The following is a 26,850-nucleotide window of genomic DNA, read 5'->3' as shown; positions in this document are numbered from 1 at the left end:
TTACATATACTATTTTTTTTGTAAGTTTATATTTTTGTTTTTATACCTCATGATATAAATTATTTTAATAATTGATAGATTATAATTTGTGTAAAAATATTTTTCTCTTTGTATATGCATGTGACATGTATAATAATATAAATATATAAATGCTTTAATAAGTATGTGGTAAAACTAGAAAATAAAAATCAATAAGGAAAGTAATAAAATGCAAACCATTATTATTGAATTAGAAAGTTTAGAGAGAATAAATTTGTTTAATTAGTGTCCTTAATAGTCATTGTGTAAGAGGATAAATATGTCATTTAATAATTCATAATAGAGTAAGGTCAAGTTAGCAAATTTGAAGGTCCTAATAGCCGCACTCATCATTTGAAATGACCAGATCTATACGCAGGGGCGGAGCCATGATTATATATTAAGGGGGGCCGAGTTATAAAGTAAAAATACATAGTATACAAAAATTGAACAACTGTATATGAATACAATATCAAAAGGTAATTAACTTTTGTGTATTTGACAATTCAAAAAAAAAAGTTACTAAACTGAAACAAAATATGAAATTTGGAATTCATTAATACGTACATAGAGAAATAACTGAAATAAGTTAATCAATTACAAAGTATTTGTACATAATAGAATGATAAAAAAGAAATTATTCATTATGGTGAGTTGATTAAATATGAATAGAGTATATGGCAAGAGTTGATTAAGGTAGGAGAAATAAATTGAATAAATTAAAGAGTAGTGCTACATCCACCAAAATATTTTACCAAATATGTTTCCCAAATGACATGGCGGAAGCCACCTCAACACTTCTGTTTATCAATGCTGTTGACGTGGATTGTGACTAATTAAGAAAAGAATTTATGGAATTACTATTATTTTGTTTTGAAAAGATGGAATTATTTTATAAAAATAATAAAACAGAAAGAAAAAAAAGAACCCTAATTCACTAGCTAGTCCCCATGAATCAATCCTAGGTTATCTCATGAACTGTAGAGACCTAGCTAACACAATTGATCAAAATTTCCGTGAAGTTTCAAGAGGGATTATAAAATAAATAGATTGTTTGTGTGTGTGTCTATATATATATATATATTAAATAAAAGATTGTTTGTGTGTGTTTATATATATATATGTGTGTGTGTGTGTATAACATGCACACAAAGAATCTGTGATAAGCTAGCATTGGGTAAATTGAGATTCACAAAACATGAAGAAAAACACCCAACTTTAGTTGGACTTCCGATTGAATTATGGTGCTCAACTCAGTGATAGGTTTGAAAAATAGCTCTCAACAGTCATCAATTATTCACGAATTAGGGTAGTTTAAAGACAAATGAAATCTACAATCAAGACCAAGTGAAACTGTTAGTTGTTGTTTTGCAGAAGAGAAGTAAATTTTTTTGAGAATTTATAAGAGATAACGTCCATTCACTACAAAAATAAAAAATAATATAAAAAATAATTTTGGGAATCAAAATATATACATGTAGGAAATGATACAGCACTGCCACATAATTTGGGATATAGTTTTGGTAGAAACTTTTGTGTTCTCAAGCATTTTCCTAAATTAAACTTAGTAACAAAAAATGGTGTTTATAGTTTAATAGGAAAGGAATGGGGGCCAAACCTCTAAATTAGAAAGTTTTTACATCTAATTATGTCAAATTCCTTGATTAGTAAAGCCTAATACACAAGTTCAAAAAAATTAAAGGGGTGGTCTCAATATAGTTCCGCCAGTGTTTATATGAAACACTTTATTGAGTCTGATCAATTTCTAGTCAAAATGTCATATATAGATTCTATTTAGGATCTCAAATTTTTTTTTAATAGAGTTTGGAACCTAGCTTATCAAGGAGGCCCAACCTCATCCCTAGTTCCATTTATTATATTAAAAGTAAAATTTTGCTTCGGGGGGATGTAATACTAGAACCTCGAGCTACATGAACACTGTCTATAATATCGAGAAACATCTAGTATGCATGATAGCATGTGTCTCCTCAAATTATACATCATCGATCACACAACCCCTAGCAAAGTGTACGTGCAAGTATATTTGCAACACCGTTTGCTTCACGGAAAATATGTTGGATTCTGATTGATTGGTAAGCATTAAAATAATTCTTACGATCATCTATAATTCGACTTCATTTCGAAAAATTCTTCTCCGCACTCTTAGAAAGCAACAATGAGGATGACATAATCGTTTTCAATGTCAATGTCAGCCCAATCTTACTGAATACCAAGAAGTAGACTAGCTCTACACGCCTGTGCTTCCATATCCAGAATCAAGCTAGTCTGCATATAGAAATGGTCTAGCTAATGCAACGATACACATACTAGAATCATCCCACTCCAATGCCTCCACAACCATCCTCTAGGCCAAAAGGCCCATCCACATTAATTCTAAGTGGAGCACTTGGAGGACACTACCATTTTACCGTAGGCCTACCTTTTTCTTCGTTGTTTTCGGATGATACTACTCACTAGATCATATTCATAGGTTTCAAAACTAACCCCTTTCCTTATCATGTTATTTCTCTCCGTTCAAATTGCCTAAAGGAATCTAAGGGCCTGTTCGGTAACATTTTACAAAATCATTTCTTAAAAAGTGTTTTATAAAATGAAAATAGATAGTTAAATTTCATGTTTTTATGAATGAGATAATTGTCCGGTAACATAGTTGTAAAACAGTTTTACGAAAACTGAAAATTAAAAACAATGTTCAGTGAGCAAGTCTGATGCATCTAAAAGACATTGTAATTGTCTTCATCTATTGGTAGATTATTCCTGACATCTTTTTTGCTGAAGGTTATCCTTATCACCATACTTTTAGGTTATTAAATATTGTTTATTGCCGATTGTGTCATCAGTTTTCATCCATCTGTTTGCTTTTGTTCTCGTCATCCTTCTCAATTTCTAAAACCCTCATGAAATCACTTCAATACTCAATCGTCTTAGCTGAAGGATTGAAGAGTCTCCCTCTCCACCGTACCCCGTATTCAATGACAAAATAAGAGAAACGCCGACACAATAGTGTTAAATATATCAACGTGTGGAGCAACCAAATAATCTGGGTATGAAGATTTTTGTGAATTCTATAATCCTTTCAGATTGGTATGAACATCTGGGTATGAACAACTTTCTCCAATTTTCAGTATGAAATCAGTTGATCCGCAAGGTTGAATTGATGGTGTATCAGTTAATAGTTTGTTGTACTGCAATAAGACCCACCGAATATCTCCCAGTGTTTTTCACATTCTTCAAGAAACAGCGAGAACGTCGTATAGACGTTTTCCAAAATTACTCTATAATTAAGAGTTGTATTTGGGATACAGTATCCTGACTTTTTGGAGTACATCCAACCGAATGCGTTTTACACGCGTTTTTAATTTTCTAAAACAGAAAACTGTTTTTAAAAACAACACCGAACACGGCCTAATGTTTTATACATTTTCTTTAGTTTCATTTTTGATTTCATTTTTCGCCTTAAAATTTTAGAAAATGATAAAATACAAAAACAAAATTTAAGTTAAAAGAAGAAATGAGAATGATTTATAAGGAAAAAAAAAAACAGGACAAAAAAAGGAAAAAGAAAAACAGAATTGGGCTTTAATTCCTAGTCCTATTTTCCGAGAAAACCAAACGGTCCAAACCGAGGGAGACTATCTGGTTGTCGCATATGTCCAATTTTCTTAAGAAACGACATCCAGTCCAACCGTAAAATCGGGCGTGGCAGTCCCATTTTCCCCAAACGACAAAAAGAAGCGGGGACGGACGGTCATACCGATGCTCTCCAACTCCATGGAGTTCAGACCTCGCGATTACACCGCCGAGAAACAAGCCCACGCGCTTCCTCGCTCACGCGCCGATGATCATCCTCTCTCCGCTCCATCGTCTCTAGCTCACCCCCAGGTCCATAACCTCAATTCTCGTATTTAATTTCAAATAATTCCAATAGTTTATGATCAGAGATAGAAACTCCGTTACTTAACTCGCTGTGCTCGATTGAGCTATCAGCACCATAGCAACTGCTTTCAGTTTTGAATTTTGTTTTGGATTGGTCATATAGGTGCCTGAGCATTTCAATTCGAAATTATAGTGATTCTGAATACTTGTTTGGTTTTGTAATCGTATAATATATGAAGTATCATACAATGTAAAAGACTCAAAATCAGAAGCTCTTTGTAGCAATTTGGTGCTTGAGTTCAATATAGGAGCTTTTTTTGTTTGTTTGTTTGTTTGTTTTTTTTCTTTTTTTGTGGTGTGAAATTTGTTCTGATTCCTCGAATACGGTTAGTGTGTTCCTAGTTAACGTTACGATTGAAGTTTTGATTTTACGTTCTAGAATATTCACAATGTGATGTATCTGGATGCAGGTTGAGGTGGTTGATGATGGGGAGACAGACTATCTTGATCCGCTCAGGAGGTCAGATAACAATGCAGCGGTTTCTAGAGTGGTTTCGGAAGGCGTTGAAGACATTTCTGCTTTGGGACTGTCAAGTGAGGCATCGTCGGTTGGAAATTCATCAAAAGAATGGGCCTTTTTTAAGAGATCACTGATGCAGTGGTTTCCAGTCTCCAAAATGGTGTTGACTTCTTCGGTAAGCAGCTCAGTTTTCTTGATTGTTATGGATTCTATTTGGATTCCTGGAATGCGGTGTTGTTTGCTTGCTTCTAAGACCATGGTGCATATTTTTTTTGAAATTTGACATTTAATTACTGTTTGTTTGTTTATTTATTTATTTATGTGGATAGAGTTTGATTTTCCACTTCTTGGATGAATTTTAACTTCTAAACTCGATGCTTTCTCTCCTTCATGGGAAAAGATTCTTTGTTTAGCATATTCAAGGCAGTCTACTTCAGATGGTAGGGAGTTTTTAGTACCTAGCAGACTGGATGCACCATGTTGTAATGTTCTATATATATATATATTTTAAATTTTTTCTTCTTGTTCTGGGAGTGTTTTCTGTTATTAGATGAATCAGGGAGCTGTTTTGAGGCTTCTGTCTGTAACATTGACATCTCACCAAAAGAATGGTTTTCTTCCCTTATCAGGATTTCATAGCACTTTCTGTATTCTAAAGTATGGCAGCTAATAAGTTTGTTATCGGAAACTGCAACTTTCTAATCCTTCTTTCTTTTCTTCGTAATTTCAGATGTCCGATGTGATGGTGAAAGGCAGGAAAAGTATGTCAGACACCTTTCTTTTCTGCTGCTATTTTTAATTTTTTTACAATCAAATCACTGCTGTAGTATTGCACAGTGCAAGTACTATGCCCCTAGTTTTTTGTTTCCAAAAAATTGCACAGTGCAAGTACTAGACCAGCTTTAACAATTGCTTGGTTTAGTTTTCTAATGATGCAAATGTGCAGCATATGATAAATCTTCAACAAATATGCATTTGGAGGAACTGGAAGATCCAGAAAAATTTGCAGAAGAGGGTGGCAAAGTCATCACAGGACAGGAATATGTGTCCCGGTTACATGACCTCAAAGCTGAAATAAATCACAGTTGGCATGCTGATGACCGTGTGACGTCTTTGAAATTATCAATAAAAGTAATTTTATTACTTCTGCTGAAAAATTGGTTTGTAGTCTTTCCTGGGTAAAAGTTCTGGCTTAAGAAAAGATTAAGAAGCTGTCCTTTCTAAATAGTGTTACTTTTTCAGTATATTTTGAATACATTGGTTGGCATTATCTTCATCATTTATTACGATTCTATTGTTTCCGAAGGTTATACCCTAGCATGAAGATTAACATTATTTGGCATAGAAAACTAGATTTTCCTTGGTCCACTCTTACGCAAGGATTTTAGCAATTTATGATTTGAAAAGTCACCAGGTTAGATAACGTAGGATGACAATCCATGTCGTGTGTGATTCGGCTGTCTAAAGTAAATTCAGCTCTACAGGCTTGCGACTCTAGCATTTTCCCATTTATTTTGCATAGAAAGATTACTTATTCATTGTGACTATATAATAGTTCTTTTTTTTTTTTTGTCATATTTTTATTTCTCTAGTAGTTTGATAGGTTCCATCTATGACCACTAGTTCTTGTTGTCAATTTGTGCTGGAATTTTGTTTAGGATCATTTGTTATCCGATTCTCAAAGAAATTTGTGTCGGCAGGTAGCTAAGCTTTTGATGGATACATCTATTTTACAATGTTATCCTACACTTTTTGCTCTCGCTACGGATATTATGGATATGCTTGGAGATATGGTATGGGAACGCATCAAGTTGAAAGCTGACTTAGCTGAAGACGGAACCAAACTCTGCTCGTTACCAGGTATTGCTGTTACATTGCCTCTCCATGCCAGGCTTTTCCCCTTATAGCAGTGCTTTTGAACTCTTTTCTTGAAAAGTTATCGATAGCACTTGTCAGTTGCTGGGTAATTATATGCTCATTTGATATGTATTCTTTCCAAATGCTAGTTTACTCATTTTACCAAAAAGAAAAAAAAGACGGTGTCAGCAGTTTTATTTAAAGGAAGTAAGCAATGAATTTTTTTTTGGCCTTTGATAACAAGCAATTCCATGATTTGATAAGTAACTCAGCGCATGTGTGTCAAGTAGTCAAGAGGGAAATGAAAGATAACAAGATAAAAGAAAGATCCGTAGATTGAACAAATTCTGTAGCTTCACAGCCGGGCGCTTTACATCTTCCTCATCCCCATTATGGGTTCTTATTTCTCTCTACTTTTAACTCAAACATTAACTAATGTAAATTGGTTTGTTAATTATTGGACTCATTTTATTGAATCAGTTTGGTGTTTTTCATTTTATTCAATTGTATTCATGGCAGAAAACTTTGTTGCGAGGGATATTTGCTCCGATGCCAAAGAAACTTGCAACAACTGGTTCAGCAAAATTGGTGCAATCCGAGAGCTTCTTCCACGTATGTGAGTTCTCTGTTCATTGATTCTATGATATTTTTATAATATTCTCCGTATTTTCTTTCTCTCTATCTCTTAAATTTGTTTGTTATAGCTTACCCTTGAAGAGCATGTTTATTGTAATTATTTCCTTATTTTTAATGGTTATATATAAGAATGTATTAGAGAAAGACAGGGAAGGTGAAATGGAAGTTTCTTCCAAAATAGACACAAAATGAGAGAAAGATTTTTAGCGATATTATGAGCTTAAATTCAAGAATCAAAATTAAAAATAGGGTTTTAGTAGCTCTAAAAACTTGATGGTTATATCTGATTGCCATCCAAAGTTGTTTGATAAGACTTTTTTTTTGGGGTCCTTTTACTTGTATGTTCTATGTGTGAGAGTTTGTTATGTTTCTCTCCTCTTCCCATTCGCTCTTTCTCTATATGGTATTCTCTGGTCGTTAACTTGATTCTGTTTCAGTTATTTGGAGCTCGCGTTATTGCCTTGCTGGCGTTTCTTACATGATCGACCTCTAGACTGTCTTCAGCGCTTGGTGATGATGATAAGAGGGTTAGCAGATCCATTGGCATCTGCCTACTGTCGCTTGTATATGGCCCATTGTCTTAGAAAGTTGCACTCTAATGATATAGGTAATTATCTTTTCTACTGCATTTATAGTCACCAATCCTTGTTAAAACAACTATATAGAGTTCATAGACACTGTTATATATATTTTGGGGAATTTGTTGCAAATGCTGAGTAATTCACTGGTGCTTGGTGATGGATTGTTTTGATTCAATATCAAGAAAGAAAAGAGAAACCGATGGGAGAAAAATAATTTGGGTGGGATTGTGAGGTTCAGAGACCTGCTTTTCGGGTTGCCCTAGCTGGCAGAGGAGAAAACAGATAAATTAACCAATTTAGTGGGTTAATTTGAACTTAAAGATACACACACATATGAGAACAGGGTTGGAGTGGCTTTAATATACTTTTTATCGTCCATGCCAATAGTGACTATACTGTAAACAGGTCAGTATACTAGGTGAAAGTCTAATGATAGTATGATGCAAACAAAAGCGTGGACTGTAAAACTGAATGAAGTTTGAGTAAGACTAATTTCGTTCTAAAAAAGCAAACAGATTAATGTATCGTCTACTTTCCAATTGATTTAACAATGTAGCTTTTGGCAGATGGCTTCAAATTTTCTTGGTTGATATTTCAAATTTTAAGAAGACCTTGCGGTTCACTTCTCATGCTTTATTGATATATACTTTTGAATACTTTATTTGTACCTATTCCACTGGTGAGAAACATTTCTCATGTTGCAGTGCAAAGTTTACACCATCTCATGTTTTGACAATTTGCTACAGGATGTCTGCTCACCTGTGTTAATGATTTCAAAATTTTGTTGATGCGGGTGATATCAGCAAAGGAAACAGTTCACGGAAACTTGACAGAAAACAAAAGATTGCTTATCAGTCTAATGGAACCCACCATTGATTATATCATGAAATGCATATTTAAAAATGTGTCCGAGGTAGGTACTGCCATTTAATGTTGCAATCTTGCTCATCTTCAAAAATCAAAATTCTATATAGATTAGTAATAATTGAACACACACACACACACACACACACACACACAGAGATATGTGTGTATATATATATCTCTATTTTTTTAGCAGAAACAGCTTTAGGTGGATTTTGTACTTTGGTTAATGAACTGATATAGTAGTTTTAAAGTAAAACATAATACAGTACCATTTGAACCATGTAGATTTATTTTCCTCTTCATCTATCTATTAATAGTCTCAAAGAATGTGGTTGAACTATCACATAATGAAGGTTGGACATGAATTGTAGTCTTAAAGAATGATGGTTTATTAATACTGTAATCTGTTGATAGAGACAAGTAAATGATGTACTAGTGGAGCTTGGGCTTGGATCTAATCAAGTGGAGCTGCGTGGAAGGTTCCCATGTGCCTCAATCATCCTCCATCATCTAGTCAAGCAACTTCCATTGCAAGTAGTTAGCTCAAGTGCTATGGAGATCCTTCAGCTCATTGAGTCCAGCAATGACGCTTCCTATGATCAGGTACAATCCGATGAAGGTGGTGATAGTCCTAACTCATAAGCATTGTTAAATCCAAGAGCATAAAATATTAGCAGCTTCATTCCTGATGTGGATCCCTTCCTTTGGGGTCGGTTAATCTGTGATTCTGTGTTAAGTCCATTTTAGGGGTTAATCTAGGTGTGATGTCCGTTTTTGACTTTTCGTCAATGAAAAACAGTCTATAATGCACAGTTCTTGATCGCTTCATTTTTATTTTTGTTCTGGTTATGGAAGTGCCTGAACTACAGGTTACTTGGATTTAGGCTGTGTGAAAGAAAATCTGAAACGGGAACCGTCAATGCTGTGATGGATAAAGTCATCCAGGTCTGTAGAGAGAGACCTACCTATTTAGTTTCTTAACTTTTATTTTACAGTGCTTATTTTCATCTACTTTCTTTCATTGCAAAAATTTCGAAAAACATCCTAGTGATTTATTTCCAAGTAATCTAGTTGAGAACTTTCTTTTTAGAGACTAATCTTTTTGTTTTGTTGTTTGTTTTTGGTTTTTGATAATAATTCAGGTTATTACGCAATATGAAGGCCTTGATGAGTACTTGAAGGTTGTGGATGCTTATGTGGATATTTTCCTTCAAAATCATATGGTGCGTTATAATAGGTTCTCATATTGTTATAGGGAAAAACTGTTCTATATGGTTGTCAGTTGTGAAACCATTCTGGTTGGTTTGCTCATTTATTGTTTCTGTTTTGTTTTTTGTGGAGTCTGATTTCATTATCTGTATTATATACGCAACGCTTGTTGCTACTTATAATTACTGGTGAGAAGTCCTACCTCGTTTAGTTAGAAGATTCCAAATTCATCGGGAATATAGCTTACTTGAGCTGAGTTAAGTTCTAATATGTTCTCTCCCATGGTTGAAGGACTTTTCTTTAACGGTTACTTTTATGAACTGGAATAAGTGCTCTTCATATTTTCACAGTAATTCATGTAAGCAAGCTTGTATATAAACATTTGCATCTATATGCAATTTTTCAGTATTTTGTCCTCTGGATCTGATTATTTATGTCAGGATGACCAGCTGAAATCCATTTTGGAAGGTATTTCAATCCGAGCAGGCACTCAAGGGATTGCTGAAGATGAACTGACAACCTTGCAGTCCATCTTGGTGAAGCTTCTTTCTTATTACAAGGTTTTAGAAGACATAATTGCTATGGTATGCTTCTCCTTCCACTTCTTGATTATTGTTTATTCCCACCAGTACTATTTGTACTATGAAGATGGCATGGAATCTTAAATTATTATGGTTCTGTAGTCTTATGAGCAGTAGAATCACAGTTAATTAGCTAAGGAAATTAATTATGTCTGTCTCTTTGTAGACCCCTTTTCTGAAGATCTTGGATTTAATGTATGGAAGTTCACAGAGCATCGTCAATATGCAGATCCTTGACATGGGGATAAGGTACCTTTATGGTGATTTTCATTCATTCTCTAAATTTTTTTCTTGCCAAGGCCTCCTTGTGGTGTATCTTGCCTTTTGAAAGACGAACATTCAGAAGTCTCGACTTGAGAACTTTTTGCCACTATTCAAATTTACTCGTAGTTTACACTTTCATAAATTTTATGACTTTCTCACACCTAGATGCAGCCTTATGCTTTAATTCATACTGTTAATGCAAAAAATATTGGATGAATTTGCAATCTGGAGGTGGTTTATATGTCTTGGAATAGTGATAAAAAATGAAGCGTCATGATCTAATTTTTTACACTTGACAAGTGAGAACACCAAGATCTTTCTAGGTTCCTCACTGTTGAAAACCTGTGATTTCTTTTACTTGTCTATACGCTTAATGGATGAATAAATCCTTCCATTTCCTGTGAGCATCTAAATATTGGCTTGTTCTCCTTTGGCAGGAATGGTTGTATACGTGATCCGACAATTATACAATTTCTTTTTGAAATTTCTCAGGCCCTACATGATGATGAAAATTTTGTGAATGTAAAAGATGATTCTAACCAACCAGCACGTTTGATTTCTTCTTTTGTCTCACTGGTAACTAATTTTGATTAGATATTTCCATGGTGCAAAATCATTTTTAATGTGATTGCAATGCATTTGATTGTTTGACATTTATTGTTGATCTTCATTGTTAGGTTGATTACGGGGCAGAGTTCGAAAGTCATTTAACCTTCTTAATTGAATGCCGTGCAGCTTTTGGTAGCATACACTGGCTTAAGGTTTATGTTGCTTAATTATTGTTGTTAAGTTACCTTTAAAACAAAAATTGATGTTAAGGTGTTATTTGTAATCATATTTGGTCCATTCAGAATCAATTGCATCAAATTCTGATAAACAATTTTTTTTTTTTTAAAGACACAATGACCGGAGAAGGGACCTTGTTCAGAAAAGAATATTATTCCACCAAGTGGATTCTCCATTATGACAACTTATTTATATACATTGTGTTCCTTTAGATAATTAATTCAGCACTTCAATTTACTTTCAGGAAACTCTTGTTCACTCAAGTAATTGTTTAGCAATTAAGGCTTTGAAAGATGGGAACAGACATTTCAGTTTTATCAAATCCTGCATAGCATTTTCTGAAGTCACAATACCTTCTATTTCAGCTCAGACTAAGCAGCTAAATCTGTATCTCGAGACTGCAGAGGTTTTTCTTCTTCTTCTTTTGGTATAAAGATGTTTCATATCAAGCTAATCATGTACTGTTACTCATTCCTGTATAAATATTTCAGGTAGCCTTACTTGGAGGTCTAGTTTCTCATTCAGATGGACTGATTGACTCAGCGATCAACTCTTTGCAAGTTTTAGAAGTGATGGATGGTTAGTGTACCTTGCTTTTCAAGTGAAACTCTCATGTCATATTTATTTTGTTACCATCAGAACCATACTTGAGATATTGTTTATCTATTGTGAATCAAACATGAAATAAACCTGATCTGACTGAGTTGAGACTATTGTGCAATAAAACCAATCAGAGCATAGATTAAAAGAAACATTAGTACGTCTTTGAATAGTGTTTAATTTTTCATCACACACCCACACAAACACAATACTTTCAAAAAAAAAAACACAATATTTTAGTCAACTTAACTTATCATCTAAAATTCAAATACTGTAACTATCCTTACCACTGTACATTATGGCTCTCTTTAGTTATGCCAATTCTTAGGACTCTAATTCCTTTGCTGAAAGTTTAATCTGTTCAGCTTTGTGATGCATAAGTCAGCTCTTTAATGTATTTATTGCCTCTCGAAGAAGAATGATAAGAAAAATTCTCACACTATCGATTAAAGTCCTTCAGGTGCCACAAAATTTAGGGTGTAGAACCCTGTTTGGACAAACTTTGAAGCAAGCATCATCCAAAAGGTGCACGATCTTGTTGAGCAGGATGCGTGCCTCGTCAGGGATTTGCTTTTTATGTGTATCGATGGCTTTATATGACTCTTTCACTGTAAACAGCATGGTATATGTTTTGATGGTAGAAAATCAGGATTGCACTTTTTTACATCAGTGATACCTTTCTACTTGATTAAGTGAACTTGGTATCTTATCAAGAAAATACGGCAACCTGTGGTTTGGCAAGAGAACATTATTTACTATAAGTTAATGTTTCCTGAGTTGGATAATCTGGCAAGTGATTCACCCTGATTCTTAATTTTGATTCCACCTGATTGATAATATTGCTGATAGATTATAGAAAATTTAGAAATTGACTCATTTTGTTGTTCATGAATGGTACCTTGTTTGGTGCCTGCATATGTATACTATGCCGCTGATTTCATCATCTGCTTTTAAGCTTGCTGAAGGGGTTATGTTTGTCAGTTTTGATTGGTGCAAGTCTTTCTACATTGGTGCGGTAACATTTAAACTAAAAAATATTGCTTCTCTATAGGGCCCAGAACTCCAATTGATGCTGATGGAATACTATCCTCGATTCAAAAGTTATTCAGCCTATTGGTTATGGTTCCAGGTTGTTAGCATGACATTTTTATTCATATCCATCATGTTAGCACTTTGTGTATTACATCAACATGGAATTCAAATTGCAATTTTTACTTTAATATATCATGTTGATCTTAACCCAAAAAAAAAAAATCTAGTTTATTTTTATTATTATCATTACAGACTAATACTTTTGTTTTTTGAATTAGTTACTTCTGTAGAGCAAGGTTAAGTTACGGTAAGAAAACCTTGTTTTGCTTCTCTAGAAATGATATAATATGTGGGAAAACATGGAAAGATAATACTGGAAGCCACACTGTAACCCAATATAAGTTTGGTCCTTGTATTACAGGTTACAAAACATCTTTGACAAAAACAAAAACATGCTTACCATTGTTTCATCTGTTGCAATTAGCATTTTAAGTTTCAGTGCCTTCCGTAAATCATAATTAGTATAGTTCTCATCATCATTTATATGTCTTTCCCATGTGTAGGTAATCCTGAGTATGGAGTTACTTCCTATCCAAAGAACTTGGTATCGCTTGTAAATTCTCAGCCATGGTGAGCATTTTCACAACATCTTCATGTTCAGAACCTTGCTAGTTGCTACTTGCTACCATGCAATTTTTTTAATGGACGTAAAACCACTTATTCTTCTAATTTTTTATATATAAATTTGTAGGATGACCCCAAGAATGAGAGTGAAGATTTTTTGTGCAGTTGTTTCTCTGTTAGCAGCATTATCTCAACGAGATCTGCCTTATCATGCAGATAAGGGAACGGTACATAGTGCACATCTTGGAACAAATCTTAAGTATTCACAGTTCTGAAAATTAAGAGAAATATACTAAAAGCTCCAAGATAGCCTTATGAATTGGGAAAGGAATATCAATGCAACTGTGTACTAGTAATATCAAGTGCTTGTACATTATTCTGTAGGTAAACATATTTTCATTAAAGTTCCTAAAATCTTCTGTCTGCTAAGATTTCATTTTTCTTATTTCTTCAGCGTCTAGGAAACGACATGCTGTTCTTTGGTCATTCATCGTATTTACGTGAGCTTGCATTGATGTGCAAGTTTGTTCTTCAGAACCTGGTTACTACTATTCAACAAGAACCTTCCAAGGTAACAACTTTCAATGGTTTGGGTCACTTTTTTTTCCGTTCATACTGTTGTTGCTGATATATGACGTTTCATTGAGTAATACTTAGGCTGCTCGTGGAAGTATGGCGCTTGAAGCTTGCAACTGCATTGCATCATCTTTCATTGTAAGCTCTCGAATCTCATCTGATATTCATGAGTGGAGGTTGATATTTTCCTGTCATGAACTCCGACTATGTTCCTTCTTAGTTGTTACTCACATTAATTTGTTTCTTTAGTTGTACCATGGGTTTGTCATAGATGCCTAGAGTCGTGCTGCAAGTGCCATTGGCTGCACAAATATATGGTTCCTAGGATTTAACTCTTGCTAATAAGCTATAGTTTCCAAAATCCATTTCCATCTTGATTGAAGTTGTGGTGTTTACTAGTTTTAAACTCTGGAAAACTGGAATTTTATGTTGGAACCCCAAACTGCTTCAGGTTACCCGCTACTAAGCTATTAATCATAAGCTGTAAATCTCTGGTAGCATTCTATATGATGTGCTTCCTACAGTTCCTGGGATAATGCTATGGCAAACAATATTCTAGGCCATGGCTTCAAGCATAAAAGAAAACAAACTTTTGAACCAATTATGACTTCTACTTCTTTAGTTACCAAGGACTAAAATCTTCTACATTCATCGTCTTTTTCGCATTTGTGTTGTCTTTTGGCAGCCAAGTCAGGAAATATCCTCAATTTGCTCCGATCTGATGGAAACTGGGAAGTCGTGTATGGACAGCAGCCACCCGTATCTGCTATCGACGATCAAATTAATGGATCACTTACTGCATTCATCTGTTGCAGTATGATCTTCAATTTGTTGTATTACAAGTGGCTTAGGGAATAGTTTCTGTATTTCATTGGGTAATGTATAATTAATAATTGTATAGATTACTCATCTTGCCGGGACACGGTATAGTTGAGTTAGGAACCACATAATTTTCCGTTTTCGCTCTCAATCCTCATACACATGAGCTCCTACTCGTGTTAGGGTATTAGCCCTAACTAGAGAGAAAAACAAAGAAATGCAGAAATGAAAGAAATTAAAATGCTGATATTTTCATTGACAATGAGCTAAAGCCCCTAAAGGCAATACATATAGACCCATTGGCTAGTCACGTGCGCAACACATGACAAAATGAGTGAAATATCATAACAATCCATCCCCTTTTAGCAAACTTGACCTCAAGTTTCTATTATAAGAGACATTGCAAGTAAAGCAACTCAAATCTAGACCAAACAGCATGAACCAGAAGAGAACACTTTAAACCTGCAATTCTGAGATCAACACAATATCCTTGACACCCTTGCCAATCAGTCCACCTGCATATGAGAAATGACATTCTGGAAGCCTTGAGTTCAAACAACCACTTGCGAGCTAGCTTATCATCCCCAAAAGTGATCATCCATACCTTTTCACTCAATATAGCAATTCTGTCCATAGTAGCATGTCTGAACATATCACCAGTTGTTCTAAATTTATTCAAGTTCTTCAGTCTCTCTACACAGAAAGCTAGCAGCTCATTCAATTCTATCGGGGTCTTAATCCAAGTTCTCTGAGGCTGCAAGTAGGTATCACATTCAAAGCAATGCCTCATGGAAACTTGCTTAAGAAAATCTTCGGTAATGCCAATTGTATCATACATGTTAGGTGGGAAACTGGTAGAGACTTTCCACCCTAATTTCATGCCATATCGTTGTAAAGCACTAGCAAAGAAAGTTGTGATTCCAAGATGTGAAGCAACACACTCAAATTCTGGTATAGCACATATCGCTTTGTTCACAGAAACACCCTTCAGCACAGCCTTCTTGCTCAAACCAAACTTCATTAATCCCAACCCATATAACATGAACCCAGAAGGCATCTCATCACTTAAAAACCCCTGGCCACAATCAATTTCACCAAATTCGGACACTTCTGTTGTTCTAGACCCATTCTTGTAGTCCAAAACATAATAAGCTGACATCTCGACCTTGGTCCTTTTGATATGTGAAGTCCTTGGATCACCATCACAAGGACAATTCCCAACACCCTCAACAGAAAACGAGTTCTTACTTGAGGAGTCAGCCACTGAACTAATCTGACCAGAATTTCCTAAACCCCTGGAAGTCATCATCAAGCAAAGAGCAGTCTCTTCTATATCTACTCCACAGTGGGCATACATATCAATAAGAGAGCTAGCAACAGATCCGGTTATCCTAAATATATCATCATGAAGCTAAATTTTCTTTTCCAACTTTGCAGTTAAAGGAACTAGGATTATGGAACTTAATCACACCAGACACGAAAGTCTCAAAGGCACCTCTAACATCTTCAAGATTTAAAATCAAAGTAGTGAATACCTGTGATTGTGTGTTAGAAGGACGTATCATCATCACATTGTTAAGCTTGAGCACTTCCTTGACTATAAAATCCAACTCATTTGCATTCCCTTCAGTTGCAAACTGAGCAAACATTGCACTCCATAACACCAAATTTCTACCCCACATTCCTTTCGAAATCATTGTATCATAGTCACCCAACATACTTGCCAATGAAGCTGCACACACTGTTTGCCCCTTTACAGAATGCTCAACACACAAACTGATTGCACAAAATTTTGAAGTCAATATGTTGACTGCATGATCAATTACCAAATTGGCAGTAGCATCTATCACAGCTTCAAGTTCCATGTCTTTTGATTTCCCATAGAACTCAATAATGAATTTTTCTTCATCATGTATAAGACACCGGTACTCCAACTGATGGTCAATTTGATATGCCCAGCTTTGTATTATACTTGCAGCTTTTCTCTTAAACCTTGTACTAGGAAATGCAAACAACCAAAATAGAATTGACATGCCTACTAGTTCCATCATTATCCCAAATGTGTCATCAGGAACTACATTCTCAGCATCCTCACTGAGAGCACTATAGATCACGACAGGGAGCTTTACCAAGTTACACAAGACATTCTCAAAAGCTCTTCCAACATCTTGAGAATTTAAATTTGCGGCAGTGGATACCTTAGACAATGAGTTGGTTTGAGTCATTTCACTCCTTCTGTCGAGTGGTTCCTTGTAAAAAAGTATTATCTCTTTTGATTTCCACTTCTCCAGTATTATCTCCAGCACCCTTTTAAAATTTGCTATTATTTTCTCATAGTTATCATCCACGATATCAGTTGGTGTATCCCTCTCAAGAACAAATGCAGTCCTCAACCCAGATTGGACAAGCTTTAGTGCATCAGAACTCACCCACACATCATTAGATAAATCCTTGGTAAACAATGTAACAGATGAACCACCAGTAAGTAAGTTATCCCATTCACCCTTCACACTTCCACAACGCATGTTTAATAACTCTTTCAAGGGTATAAGACCTACAAAAGACTTGCTACTGTAGAAATCCAGTTGAAAATAATTTTCCAGCTCATGAATATCAGAAAAAACTACAGTGCCTCCACTAAAATAACTTGACTGGAAAATCTTAAAATCCTGTTTAACATCATTTTCATTTTGATCTCTCTCTTTTGACACTCGAGGCTCAATTAATCCCACATTTTCATCAATTTTTTCACCAGCCTTAAGATGACAGATTGCCTTAACCCGTAAGCATCCATCACTCATTGTGCCACCAATTACCCTGTCACCAAATTTTTCACAAATGGCCCTTGCCTCATGTTTGATCATACCCTCATTCACATGGCTTTGACCAGTAATTACAATCCCATCAATTGGAACCTCTGCATGGGAAACAAACTTTAGTATATCATTTCTATGAATAAATTGATTGCTAATTCCCATCTCCGATATAGCATTGCCATCCACAAGTTTTTCAGTCTTCCTAACAGATGATCCATTAACATAATCAATAACCTTCAAATCAGCAAGCTTGGTCTTATTCCGGGGATCCTCCTTGTTCTCAGAAATCCCAACGAGTATCTGACACTTCTGCCCCTTGAGTTCCAGCTGACCCTCAACAGAAAATTGCTCGACATCCTTCCCAGATTTCTCAAAACCATCATCCTCTTCTGCACACTTCACTCCAATTGCATATTCTAGAGGCCGGTAATATGCAAGTCCCCTACCTTTGTCTCGGATACTCGTAAGATCTGCAACAGTCCTCCTTACACTACATAACCCCTTTGACTGAGGCATTTCATCAAGCAGTTGGAGTGCATGGCGCTCTCCCCCCTTCTCACCCGAATTTGGTCCCTGATTATCATGCCTAACACTAACACCAACAGGAATTGACGCAACAAAAACAGAATCAACAGCACCACAACCATTATTCACGAAACTGAGAGTGCCAGTATCACTTACTGAACAAAAGGATGCATGAGTGTTGTTCGATACAACCGAAATGACATCGTCAAGGAGAGGGGGCGCAACTGAGCTCTGGAACCCTCAAATTTGTCTTGAATGAGAGCTTGAGCATCAAAAGCTTATTACGTTGCTAGAAACTTGCGCTTCTTCACTCCTCCAGTGGCCGGAATCGACATGCTGGAGGCTCGTTTGATACGAGACATTGAGAGATTGGCAACTGAAAGAGATTGAGCGTCACCCAGATGAGACGGCTTGGAAGTGGGTTGTGGCCGCAGTGGGGAGCATATTTTGGGCTCTGAGCTCTGAATTTTGGGAGTGTGAGTGGGCGGAGGAGCATCGTCTAGCAGCGAGGGCGATGAACCTTCAGACGATTGTATCCCCTTCATACATTTAGATATGCAAGCATCCCACAATCTACTCACAGATTCTAGGAACTCACTCACCTTTGCATCTGAGAAATTGAACTCACAGTGTCTAGAATCAGTGATTGGGACCTCTGAACCACTTACCCGGTGAACTTGCAGTGGAGTTGAACAAGGCTGAAGATCAGGTTTAGCCTCCCTTAGGTATGCAAATGGAGGTGGTGTCTCATGAGTGGTTTGTGGTGGAACAAATTGGTTTGTGGGAATGAAATGAGGCTGGGTAGGTGGGTAGCTTGGTTGGTAAGGATGGTACGCATACGCGGAGTAATGATTAGGCAGTGGTGGTGGGTGATAGCCCGGCGGTGGTGGTTGATAGTCCGGCGGTGGCGGGTGATAAATCGGCGAGGAAAATGGCAAACCCCACTGTTGCGGAGACAGCGAGAACTGCACTGAGTGGTATGGGTACTGATTTGAGTACCATAGAGGCGGTTCAACGCCGTAAGGCAAAGACGCCGGTTGCCCAGCTCCCAGATTCATGGCTCTGGATACCAATTGTTAGGGTATTAGCCCTAACTAGAGAGAAAAACAAAGAAATGCAGAAATGAAAGAAATTAAAATGCTGATATTTTCATTGACAATGAGCTAAAGCCCCTAAAGGGAATATATATAGACCCATTGGCTAGTCACGTGCGCAACACATGACAAAATGAGTGAAATATCATAACATCTTATAACATAGCAAAATACTAGTATTAGTGGGGAAAAAAACCGAATTAGAGTTTGTCTTTCTGAATTATGAGATTGTGAATGCATCATTTAGAGTGTGTTTCTGAATTAAAGAATTTTGAGGGAAGTTTATCTCATCATGAATGTGTAATGCCAACTAATTTTCTTTTTATTTAGCAACCATGAATGGGTGAGGATCACTCTTTAGCTTCTTATGTTTTACAAAACAATGACAGTCAATTATGGCATAGCTCCCGAGTTTACAAGGGATGTCATTTGTAACGATTGTTAATCGTTAATTAATTTTTTATTAATTAATTTAAGGGATAATGACTATTTGCACAAAATTAACTAAACTAGACACCAATTCAATAAAAAAAATTTTATGCGTCCATTCCAATGTTTTAATGCAAAATAACAAATCTACCCCTAATTTAATACCGACCTATCTCTCTCATCCATCCCGAAATCTCTCAGAGTCTAATCTCTTCTCCACGATCTCTCTCTCTCTGATAACCATCTCCGATCTCCACTTTCCCGGTCGTCACCTTCTCTCTCTCTCCTCGTCGGAGTACGATTAGATCCAACTTCAATTCTCCGTCGAGAACTTCGTCGTTCTCAATCGGGGCTACCTTGTCATCGACTCATCGGAGCCGTGGAGTTCTCATCGGCGACCTCTTCGTCGTCAAAGTAGGCTGAGCGAACGACGGCCTCGGGCTCCTCCTCAACTTAATTTCAAAAAAACAAAAAAAAGTGAGTGAGGATGAGATGGAAGGGGGTAAAAGTTTTCGTATGACTAATCAACTTTTCAACTTACATGGCAGTGCATTTGCATTTCTTTTTTTTTTTGGTTACAAAGTGCATTTGCATTTCAAACCTATATTTTGACTCATTTAAACTTATTACTATTCAAACTCATATTCCATCTCCAACTATTATATCAAAACTCATACTTATACCCAAATTTTAATCATTTTATATTTTATATTTTTCTCAATTTTTTTTCCTATTTTTCAAGTATGTTTCATTTGTTTTAACGTGTGCAAAGCGCATAAGTTTTTCTCCTCCTATGTTTTCGTCTTCTAGCGCGCGTCCCCCACAATTGAAGCTCCTGGCACGTTCATGTGTTCACGTGCTGCTTTTTAGTGTGGGTTCCTCATCAACCCAAATGGGTTTCCTCCCTCACACTCGACCCATTTTGGGTCAACTCCTTAGTAGGAACCCAAATATGAGTTTGAGTTTTCATGGTTGGAGAGAAGATTTTTTAGGTTTTGGGTTTGAGTATGGGTATAGAAAGCCTTGTTGGAGATGCCCTAACAATAAGCATAAAAAGAACATTTTAAAATATTACTGGACTCATTAAATCTATCTATTCTAACAAACACCAATTAGTAAAGAATGCATAAATGACTACTCCATTTGTTTTGATGTAGATGTGACGATACCATAAATATGAATTTATAACGAGTAAACACAATAGTGGTCACTTGGTCAGTTACTGACTAAGAGATTCATGGTCAGTCACCGTTAGATTTACATCCAAGGGTTGAAAACAAAATAACTCTACCTAAAAATATGTACCCCCACTATTGGATTTACATCCAAGTGTGACTGACTATGAACCTGTTGATCAATTACTGACCAGGTGATCATGACTGTCACATCAATACAAGTAGCACAACTTTTGTACTATGTAGCCACATATAATTTATCGAGTGACACTCATCTTGCTATTAGGGAGGTTGTGTCCATTTGATCAAACAAACTACTCTAATTGAAAAAAGAAACAAAATTAGCATTTTCAAACCAGTTTAAGTTTCCAACAAAAAAAAAAAACAGTTTAATTTTGAGCCTAACCGGGTTTAGTGCTAGTTACAAATCGCACCGGTTCATCATTTAGCCCGGACCACAAAACCCAATTATACAGGCTTAAAATATCCCTTTAATACAAGATCCTCGTCCATTTGGGGTTTTTCTTCCGAAAATTCTAAATCCCAATCCCAGAACTTGATACGTCCCCCCCAATCTAGATGGATTTGGAGGTGGTTGGCCGTCACGCGCTACTCTTCGACGACGACAACAGCGCGTCGTTCGTCAACTCACCCGACGCTCTCGTCGAGTGGAACTCCCTCTCCATCGACCGCTACGACGTTCGTCACCTGCTATCAGTTCCTCTGCCCCCTCGCACGCGCCGCCGTCACTCTCACCCCGACGCCTCCCTGGAGTCCGAGCTCGATCTCGAGCGCTACCGCGATTTGCCGTCGCCGTCGCAGGAAGAAGAAGGAGATCAAGGTAAATCAATTGAATTCAGTCAAGAAATTTGAGTTTTTTTTTGTATAAATTATTTAAGGAATTTTATCATAGTTTGGATTGCTTGGCATTTGAAATTATTTATTTGTTTTTCAAATAGTTGGTTACGGAGTAGCTTTGATATTGAGGGTTTGTTTGGTTTGTGAGAAAATGGATGTAAGAGTGAATGGCAAAATGAGATATAGTTTTTTCGGAACGATCTCCGAATTAGCCCCATGTGAAGTAGTTGCACCCGTTGCTTTGACTTATTGCTTGATAAGATTTAACTTGATTGTAATTGGTAGAATCCTTCCACACTGTAAAATGAATTTGTTCAATGTAGAATTCTAGTTGAATTAATTGGGGTCTTTGTGTTAGGCAGAGTTAAAGGAAAGAATATTAGAGTTTGGTTATAGGAAGTTTAGATTTACTGTGATCTTGTCCATTGGGTTGGTTTAAGTTTGTTTATATAACGTGCAACACCTGCTAGTTGCTTGGATCAACAGTACTTAATAGTACAAATTTGAGAGGGGCTTGTTTTTAATCCAAACCATGTAAAACATGGATCTTTCCATATTTGGTAGTAATCCAAATGGTCCTCTTGTTTTGTACAGAATTGGAGATGAGTGAGGGTATCAAGCCTGTGATTGGCTGTTAGACGCGAGTTTTCTTTCTAGTTTCTGTTAGTGTTATTCTTTTGGCAATATTTTTCCAGTTTGCAGGATGGAATGTAATTTGCAACAGTTGCATATCTCAGAGACACAAGTAAGAGTATTCCTGTGTAACTCTACCCTTTTCTTTTGCCTCCAGTTTTTATGCCGAATGGCTGATGTGTATCAATGGCTTCACTCTTATGTGAAAGTACGATTTTGATTTTGATTGTTTTCATAACCAGATGCAGGCAATGATGCAGCTGTGCCAAACACTGTTGGCTATCACAACGTTGCCTTTGCATATGGAGACCCAAATGAGTCAACAGAGCAGAAGACTAATGACGCTGAGCTTGTTTTTCGTCCAGCCTTTCCGGTGCCAGAAAGTTTGATTCAAAACCTTGTAAGTACAATCCTTCCTGTTTCTTATCTGCCTACGTGTGATTTCATATGACTAGGAAATTACTGTTTGTCTGATTGCTAACAAATATGGCCCGATGATAATTGCTTAGGTGCATGTCTTATTCTAAGGCTTACCATGTCTAAGTTTCAGATGCTCGGAGCAGGCATGCAGTTCTTGTTACCAAGGGTCTATGCAGGTGGGATTAGGATATGGTAGAAACTTATTGAATCTTTCTGCTTGAGAGGAAATTGGAAGAACCATGTTTTTGTAGAGTGATATTTTTAATTCGTCATGGTTATCTTGAGGTTCAGAGGGTTTAACTTGGAGTTTGTATTAATAATTATGATACTTCTTTTGAGATGAAACTGCATTTTATGAAAATTGTCAGTATTCTGAAGGATTTTTTTTCCCTTTTCTGTTTTTCTTTTCCCAGCCTCCAACAGAAAAGATACATCAGATCATTGCAAGAACGGCTATGTTTGTTGCCAAGCATGGTGGACAGTCGGAAATTGTTTTGAGGGTGAAACAGGGAGACAATGCAATGTTTGGGTTCTTGATGCCTGACCATCACCTTCATGCATACTTTAGGTTTCTCGTCGATCACCAAGAACTACTGAAGCAGGATACTCTTGGAGTCTCTGTACAGGAAGAGAAAAACAATGGTGGTCTTGATCAGACAGGTGGAGCATTGTCTTTGCTTGGTTCTGTATATGGGTCTGGAGAGGACGAGGATGATACAGCTGAGGATGCATCTGTATTGCAAAAACTGGACTCTCCTGAAGATGTTGATGCAATTAGTGCAACTGTGCATGGGTCAGAGCAGAAAGAATATACTGTAACTGGGAAAAATGATATTGTTTCCAAGTTTCCATGTTCTCCTTTGAAGGAAAAAGTTGATCTCATTAAACATAATCGTATCACTAGCACAGTTAAAGGTGGAGCTACAAGTGGGATGAAGAAAGAAAGTGTTGCGTCGGGATCGCTTTCCACTGCTGCCAGTAAGTCACAGGCTCCTGCTATGCCTAGTGCATTGAATCTTGAGCTACCCGTTTTGGAGCCACCATCTGATCAAAGGAGAGTTGTTGAAAAAATTGTTGAGTTCATATTAAAGAACGGCAGAGAGTTTGAAGCTATTCTTGCCGAACAGAACTGTAAACAGGGAAGATTTTTGTTCCTTCTGCCATCTAATCAGTATCATCCTTACTACTTGAAAGTTCTCCAAGATGCTCAAGAGGTGTGTATCTGCAGTTTTTGCTTTTTGCATGGTAATCTCAACTGTAGTGTGGAATATTTCTTTGTTGATTTACCCCAAAGTCCACTATTTAGTGCACAAGTGTCGCTTCATGGCATCCTGCAATATTCACATATTTCTGTAAATTGGTTTGTGATGATTATTTATGTATTGTGTACGTGATGCTTGCTGAGTGCTGTATAAAAATATTAGGGGTTTTTTTTTTTTATTTAATTTCTTTTTTAAAACTTATATAGGAAAAGAGCTCCTATACTCATAAAAAGATTGCACATGCACATTGTAAAAGCTGTTAAATTGCCAACATTTTTTCAGTTAGCAGCTACAGAACAGTGCTCACTGCCCAAGTAGATTTGCATTAATGCTGGTTTTATGTGCATGGGATAATTGCTTGATAACAATACATGCATTTATTACTGAGTTGCCGGTAACAGTTTGATTAATGGTAATCGTTTGAAGTTCTACTTCTATTAGTATCATTGTTTCTTTCAGTCCTTGGATTTGATCCGTGTTTTTGATGTTCTGACTTTTTGCTGCATTACTGATGTTCATGTCTTGCCCCTATTTACAGTCCAAGTTACACGGCAAACACTTAATTTCTGAGAAGCAAGAATCGGCTGGGCGTGTGGTGGACAAGAAAGCTGCCAAGAGCAGTGATGCCATCTCCTCGGGATCTGCTGGTCATGAAATACCATTTGATTATGACAGGAAAGAAAAATTTAAGATGGTAATTGGCAAGTCTAAGAAGGATGGACATGATCTGCCTTCCAAATCAAACCAACCAGAAGTTGGATTCAGTGTGGATGCAGTGGCCGCTATTCTTCAGGCTGCCACAAGAGGCATTAAGAAACCGGGTTTAGACATATTTCCGAAACCGTCTTCTAGTGGTGTTGGTCAAGGTTCTAGCAATGATGGTGGCCGAGATTTGAGCTCAGGAAGTCAAAAGGGGTATTTTTCTAGTGGAGTTGGTCAAGTTTCTAACGTTCCTGTTCCTGTTGCCAAGGCTATTGCAGAGACGGCTGCTCTTGCAGCTGCAAGTGAGGCCGACTCCTCTGAAGCATCTTTGACTAAAGAGCAGAAGCTAAAGGCTGAAAGATTGAAACGAGCGAAGATGTTTGCTGCCATGATAAAAGGTGGATGTGCACCGTTGAAAACTGATTCATTACGTGGCTTATCTGCTGAGCCACCAGAATCTGGGGTTTCTTCATCAGGTAATGAGGTTTTAAATCTTGCAACCATAGAAAGGGAAGGGAGTTCAGCTCCACTGGAAGGTGATGTTTCAGATAAGGTAGAGGAATATGGCAAGAAATTGTCTATTCATGAGTGTAATGAGCGACGATCAAAGAAGGCCTATCATACTCCATCTAAAAGAATTGAAGAAGACGGTGAAGGCGACGATGACGAAGAAAATGAGAACAAGGGAGAAGATAAAAAGGGTCGCAAGCACTCCAAGAAGCGTCGTTCTCATCATTCTTCAGACAATGGTAAGGACAAGCACAGGCACAAAAGGCATTCCTCTTCTAAGGACAGAGATTCTAGGCGCCATCGTAGGCATGAGAGTCCTGATGAGAAGCATCGGCACTCTCGGAGTAAGCATAAGAACAATAGCTCTGATGATGAACATCAGCCTTCGAAAAGGCATCGGCATCATAGCTCATCTGATGATGATCATTGGCGATCTGAACGTCAGCATACTCATAGTGAGCATCGGACTTCTCGTAGCAGGCACAAGCGCAGTGACTCTTCTGACGATGAGCGCCGGCATTCTCGGCGCCGGCACAATCGTGGTAGTTCGTTTGAGGACGAGCATCGGCATCGAAGGACATCAGTGAAGCAGAGGGAACCTGAAACTGAAAAGGACATGGAATTAGAGGAAGGAGAGATACTTTTGAAGTTGGATCAGTCAATAGCCAGCGGGGGCGGTAATGCTAGTAGAGAAGCTTCCGTGGATATTTCGAAGTCAGATGAGATAGGAGGAGCTCCATCTCAGCCTTCAGGTGCCACTGTGGTTTCAGATGATCTCAGGGCCAAAATTCGAGCCATGTTGATGGCAACGTTGTAACAGGCGTGATTTTTTTCTTTTGGTTGTAAGAACAGTAATCTATCTGTGAAGATAGAATCATGTACAATAGCGTAATTCTGATTCACTTGAGTTAGGATTTCACTTTGGTTCCTGTTTCTAGCTTCAAAGTGCGGCTCGGCGCTTTTGTTGCCAGATGACACGCACGCGCACAAACACACCTTGTAGAATCTGAAGTGTTTTGCAAGTTATTCTATATTCACGCTTCTGTCATTTCACAATGACCCCATAAAGCAGTTTATGGGAATAAACTTGCCTGCGACTATGATATGATAAGTGCAAACATGTCATTCGAAGAAAACTAAGAAATTTGAACAATATAAACTGCCCAGCGAGGATGAAGGATGAATAAAGCTGCTTTCATTGTGAGTGAGGAGTATCTTCCAGTCCTACTAAGCACGTAATTTAAGTGTAATTAATCTCACGAAAGCAGCATTATATTTAGGTATAGCTACGCTCTAGCTAGAAGAGAAGTGTACAAAAATTATTATCGAACTATAGTTTAGTTTCAGTCCCTTTCATGTGGAAAATGTTGATGTAAATCTTAGCCGTGTGGCCACCAATCTAGCTAGGTAGCTCTACTAGTACCACGAAGCTGGTGGTTTATGTTGCTTGATCCATCAATTTATAGGTTTGGGACTCGCCGGCCGGGAGTGTTATTACACTTGTTAGTTTGAAAAGGCTGTAGGGCTGGGTGGCTACTTCATCAATAAAACGACCGGGA

At 37.1% G+C, this 26,850-nt stretch overlaps 2 protein-coding genes across 2 annotated transcripts; both read left to right on the top strand.

Moving 5' to 3' along the window:
* Window positions 1-3,723: 3,723 nt before the first annotated feature.
* On the top strand, window positions 3,724-15,113 carry LOC101311452 (UPF0505 protein C16orf62 homolog). The gene is made up of 24 exons (XM_004294343.1): window positions 3,724-3,921; window positions 4,386-4,610; window positions 5,166-5,196; window positions 5,382-5,566; window positions 6,136-6,295; window positions 6,812-6,908; window positions 7,366-7,535; window positions 8,256-8,422; window positions 8,791-8,979; window positions 9,232-9,321; window positions 9,519-9,599; window positions 10,026-10,169; window positions 10,333-10,415; window positions 10,868-11,006; window positions 11,108-11,191; window positions 11,461-11,479; window positions 11,582-11,622; window positions 11,708-11,795; window positions 12,868-12,945; window positions 13,412-13,478; window positions 13,600-13,699; window positions 13,927-14,043; window positions 14,130-14,186; window positions 14,734-15,113. The coding sequence occupies exons 1-24, from the start codon at window positions 3,796-3,798 to the stop codon at window positions 14,866-14,868; spliced, it is 2,673 nt and encodes an 890-aa protein (XP_004294391.1). The 5' UTR covers window positions 3,724-3,795; the 3' UTR covers window positions 14,869-15,113.
* A 6,372-nt stretch (window positions 15,114-21,485) lies between these two features.
* On the top strand, window positions 21,486-26,327 carry LOC101313195. The gene is made up of 4 exons (XM_004294349.1): window positions 21,486-21,747; window positions 22,640-22,797; window positions 23,231-24,031; window positions 24,618-26,327. The coding sequence occupies exons 1-4, from the start codon at window positions 21,486-21,488 to the stop codon at window positions 26,106-26,108; spliced, it is 2,712 nt and encodes a 903-aa protein (XP_004294397.1). The 3' UTR covers window positions 26,109-26,327.
* Window positions 26,328-26,850: the final 523 nt, after the last annotated feature.

Source organism: Fragaria vesca, linkage group LG3 (genome assembly GCF_000184155.1).
Source record: "Fragaria vesca subsp. vesca linkage group LG3, FraVesHawaii_1.0, whole genome shotgun sequence".
Taxonomy (NCBI): Eukaryota; Viridiplantae; Streptophyta; class Magnoliopsida; order Rosales; family Rosaceae; genus Fragaria; species Fragaria vesca.
The sequence above is the reverse complement of the archived record's forward strand: the minus strand, read 5'-3'. Positions and strand labels throughout refer to the sequence as shown.

What these genes read in the sequence shown, in the direction of transcription:
- LOC101311452 (XM_004294343.1), top strand. Translation starts at nt 3,796, where the DNA reads ATGCTCTCCAACTCCATGGAGTTCAGACCTCGCGATTACACCGCCGAG. An exon ending in GATGGTGAAAGGCAGGAAAA is followed by an intron (nt 5,197 to 5,381) that starts GTATGTCAGACA and finishes GCAAATGTGCAG; the next exon opens with CATATGATAAATCTTCAACA. An exon ending in CGAGAGCTTCTTCCACGTAT is followed by an intron (nt 6,909 to 7,365) that starts GTGAGTTCTCTG and finishes ATTCTGTTTCAG; the next exon opens with TTATTTGGAGCTCGCGTTAT.
- LOC101313195 (XM_004294349.1), top strand. Translation starts at nt 21,486, where the DNA reads ATGGATTTGGAGGTGGTTGGCCGTCACGCGCTACTCTTCGACGACGAC. An exon ending in GGAAGAAGAAGGAGATCAAG is followed by an intron (nt 21,748 to 22,639) that starts GTAAATCAATTG and finishes TTTCATAACCAG; the next exon opens with ATGCAGGCAATGATGCAGCT. An exon ending in AAAGTTTGATTCAAAACCTT is followed by an intron (nt 22,798 to 23,230) that starts GTAAGTACAATC and finishes TTCTTTTCCCAG; the next exon opens with CCTCCAACAGAAAAGATACA.